A 3,454-nucleotide genomic window follows, 5' to 3' on the forward strand; every position below is an offset into this window, starting at 1 on the left:
GGCCCCCAGGGCGGAGGGAAGGGTGCGGCCCCACCCCAGCCGCTCTTCTTCCTGGCAGGTCCCAGCTCGTCTTTAAACCCACCGGGCGATCCTTGGAGCACCGCCGAGATGCCCAGGGAAGACAGGGCTACGTGGAAGTCCAACTATTTTATGAAAATCATCGTGAGTGTCGACTCGGAGCCCTCGTGGGGCGCTGCCGCCGCCGGGGCATGCTCGGGGCAGCGAGAGCCGGGCGGGCCGGGCTGCGGGGTTTTGTTAAGAGAGATAGGTGAATGCTATGGGGTGTCTGAACGAGTACCTGGCGCTAGGAAGAGACTTGAGACAGTCCAGATCAGGCCTCCTGAGAATTTGCCTCGGCGCTTGCAGACTTTTTCAGGGACGTGACTCGATGGCTGAGTGAAAGATGCAGCCGGTGGCACATGCAGCCTCACTTGGAGCTTAGCATTCTCAAACTTCTGAGAGACTTTTTTTACGTTTTAACGTGTTAAGGTTTTAATGCTGCTATGTGCACTGCTCCGAATTTCTTTTTATAGTTGCAGTGTTTCTTTTGCTATAGCAACTCCTGGATGATTACCCAAAATGTTTCATTGTGGGAGCAGACAATGTGGGATCCAAGCAGATGCAGCAGATCCGTATGTCCCTGCGTGGAAAGGCTGTTGTGCTGATGGGGAAGAACACGATGATGCGCAAAGCTATTCGTGGTCATCTGGAGAATAACCCTGCCCTAGAAAAGTGGGTAATGCTGCCTGAGGGCACTTCTGGGTCCTCTGTCTTGAAAGGAGAGGAGGTTGTCCAAGGAATAAAACTGAAAGCTGTCATCTTCCCTTCAGGCTGCTGCCTCATATCCGTGGGAATGTGGGCTTTGTCTTCACCAAGGAGGATCTGACTGAGATCCGGGACATGCTGCTGGCTAACAAGGTAAGGGAGATTAGCCCTCACTGCATGTTTAGGCTGAGATGGAATGAAAAATAAAACTGGGTCTTCACAGTGGACACCCGATTAGTAGGAGTCCTCAAGGGTTGGGAACTGTCCCCTGCAGTCTTAGCCAAACTGCTTAAGTTCAGCTGTCTCATTTGTGCGTGCCTGGGTACTGTCTACCCTCAATGAGTGTGTCACAGAGGAAGTGATCCCACAAGATCTGAGGAGAGCATTCTTGCAGCTTCTCGTCTCCGCCCTCCCAGGTGCCAGCTGCTGCCCGTGCCGGTGCTATTGCTCCTTGTGATGTGACTGTGCCAGCCCAGAACACGGGTCTTGGACCCGAGAAGACCTCCTTTTTCCAGGCCTTGGGCATCACCACGAAGATTTCCAGAGGAACCATTGAAATTCTGGTGAGTGAGCTGCGTGTTGTTGAAGCTGTTCCTTGACTGGGAGGCCTTGATTGTGGTAGCTGAGGGAGCTGTGAAGGCCAAAGCTCCCGTTAGTGCCAAAATACTGTATGAGCAGTGTGATTATTGCACTTTGGGATGTGGAAGGAGGGTGTCTGGCTTGGCTCCAGTGTGCAGCGTGGGGCGATTGAATTCTCCATCAGATTTCCAGGGGTAGGCTCTGTCAGAGGAACGTGCAGGTGAGCTACCTATAGGTAATGCAGGAAAGGTGCTGCCTTTCTCCTAGCTGATGCGGACTTGCTTATATGGTTTGGGGCTTTCTCTGCTTGTGGAGCTGAATCTGGAGTGTGTTGGTTGTGCTTGTTTGCTCCTCCAGTTCCACCATCTGTATTTGTGTCCCACTGCTTTGACGTACTGGAATTTCTTGGTGTGTATTGATTCCTTTTCCCTGATCTCCTCAGAGCGATGTGCAGCTTATCAAGACTGGAGACAAAGTGGGTGCCAGTGAAGCCACCCTGCTCAACATGCTGAATATTTCCCCATTCTCCTTCGGGCTGGTGATCCAGCAGGTCTTTGACAATGGCAGCATTTACAACCCTGAAGTGCTGGACATCACCGAGGAGACCTTGCACAAGCGCTTCCTGGAGGTGAGTGCCACAGTCCGTGTCCCTTGTGTTCTGCCTCGCTGGTCTGGGAGCCAGTGCTGCCCCAGAACAAAGCGTCCTGTCTGGTGTTTTCCATGAGGTCCTGCAGAGCCAGGAACTCTCCTTGGTTCCCCACAGAAACTGTGTGTCAGGGAGCACCTTCCTGTAGGATTCTTCATCTGAAGCTGCTTCAGAAATCATTTAAGGCCACTTGAAATCATAGAATGTCCTGAGTTGGAAGGAACGCACAAGGATCATCGAGTCCAATTCCTGGCTCTGCACGAGCAATCCTACCCTGTGCCCGAGAGCATTGTCCAAATGCTTCTTGAGCTCTAGGAGCCTTTGGGCCATGACCATTCTCTGGGGGTCTGTTTGGTGACCGACCACCCTCTGGGGGAAGAACCTTTTCTTACTATTCTACTTAAACCTCCAATGACACAGCTTCATGCCGTTCTCTCAGGTCCTGTCACTGGTCACCACAGAGCAGAGATCAGTGACATTTAAATCTTGATGCCTTGATTTCACTGGAGCTGTTACCTGTGTGTGCATTGCACACTGTCCTTTGTGTTGGCAGTGTACAAGTTGTCATCTGGCCATCCTCTGCTGTGGTTTCTAGTCCAGGTTATTTCTCAGACCACAGAAACACAAGTCCGTCTCTTCACAGGGTGTTCGTAATGTTGCCAGCATCTGTCTGCAAATTGGGTACCCAACCATTGCATCCGTGCCCCACTCCATCATCAACGGGTACAAGCGTGTCCTGGCTGTGGCTGTGGAGACTGACTACACCTTCCCACTGGCTGAAAAGGTAATGAATGGTTGGCTCTCAGCTCTGCAGAGAGTTAGAAATGCAGCCAGGCACATTCACAGCATGTTTCCTGGTTTGAGAGGACTGGGACGTGCCTGTGTGTGGCATGTGTCTGGAGAAGGGGTGCTTGCTTCCATGTGTTGTGTACAAACGGGAGGAGAAAGCTGATTTACCTGGTGTTCCTTCTTTGGGGCTGTTACACTCAGCATAGCTGAAATGGCTGTAATGAATGGTTCTTCATATCTGCTAGTGATAAGTGGACCTCTTTGGATTCAGGCAAGCTGCAAGTGCTGTCTTTATCATTGCAAAGGTTCAGTCCTGCAAAATGTTTTGTTGTGAGTTTACATTTTTTCCCCACCTTTTGCAGGTGAAGGCCTTCCTGGCAGATCCCTCTGCTTTTGTGGCAGGGCTGCTAAGGCAAGTGTTACATGCTTACAATGGTGGAAGCAATCAGTGGATGGCTGGAGATGCACCCTGTGCCTCACGCCATTGCCCAGAACACCGTCTTGGGCCTTGAAAAGCAAGTCCTGTGGCGTCATGGCACCCCAGAAATAATTGAGTCGAACAATTACACCCATTTCAAAAACAACCTCATAGACACCTGGGCCAGAGAGCGTGGTATTGAGTGGGTGTATCATATTCCCTATTAATGCAACCGGGGGCTTGTAATCACAAGCCCC

The 3,454-nt window shown here is 51.3% G+C and overlaps 1 protein-coding gene across 1 annotated transcript; it reads left to right on the plus strand.

The window, feature by feature from the left end:
• Positions 1-18: 18 nt before the first annotated feature.
• Positions 19-3,291, plus strand: RPLP0 (ribosomal protein lateral stalk subunit P0). The gene is made up of 7 exons (XM_008641630.2): positions 19-162; positions 557-732; positions 831-918; positions 1,182-1,328; positions 1,787-1,972; positions 2,634-2,774; positions 3,142-3,291. The coding sequence occupies exons 1-7, from the start codon at positions 109-111 to the stop codon at positions 3,289-3,291; spliced, it is 942 nt and encodes a 313-aa protein (XP_008639852.2). The 5' UTR covers positions 19-108.
• Positions 3,292-3,454: the final 163 nt, after the last annotated feature.

This window comes from Corvus brachyrhynchos, unplaced genomic scaffold (genome assembly GCF_000691975.1).
Source record: "Corvus brachyrhynchos isolate BGI_N302 unplaced genomic scaffold, ASM69197v1 scaffold549, whole genome shotgun sequence".
Classification (NCBI taxonomy): domain Eukaryota; kingdom Metazoa; phylum Chordata; class Aves; order Passeriformes; family Corvidae; genus Corvus; species Corvus brachyrhynchos.

What these genes read in the sequence shown, in the direction of transcription:
- RPLP0 (XM_008641630.2), top strand. Translation starts at nt 109, where the DNA reads ATGCCCAGGGAAGACAGGGCTACGTGGAAGTCCAACTATTTTATGAAA. An exon ending in ACTATTTTATGAAAATCATC is followed by an intron (nt 163 to 556) that starts GTGAGTGTCGAC and finishes CTTTTGCTATAG; the next exon opens with CAACTCCTGGATGATTACCC. An exon ending in CCTTCCCACTGGCTGAAAAG is followed by an intron (nt 2,775 to 3,141) that starts GTAATGAATGGT and finishes CACCTTTTGCAG; the next exon opens with GTGAAGGCCTTCCTGGCAGA.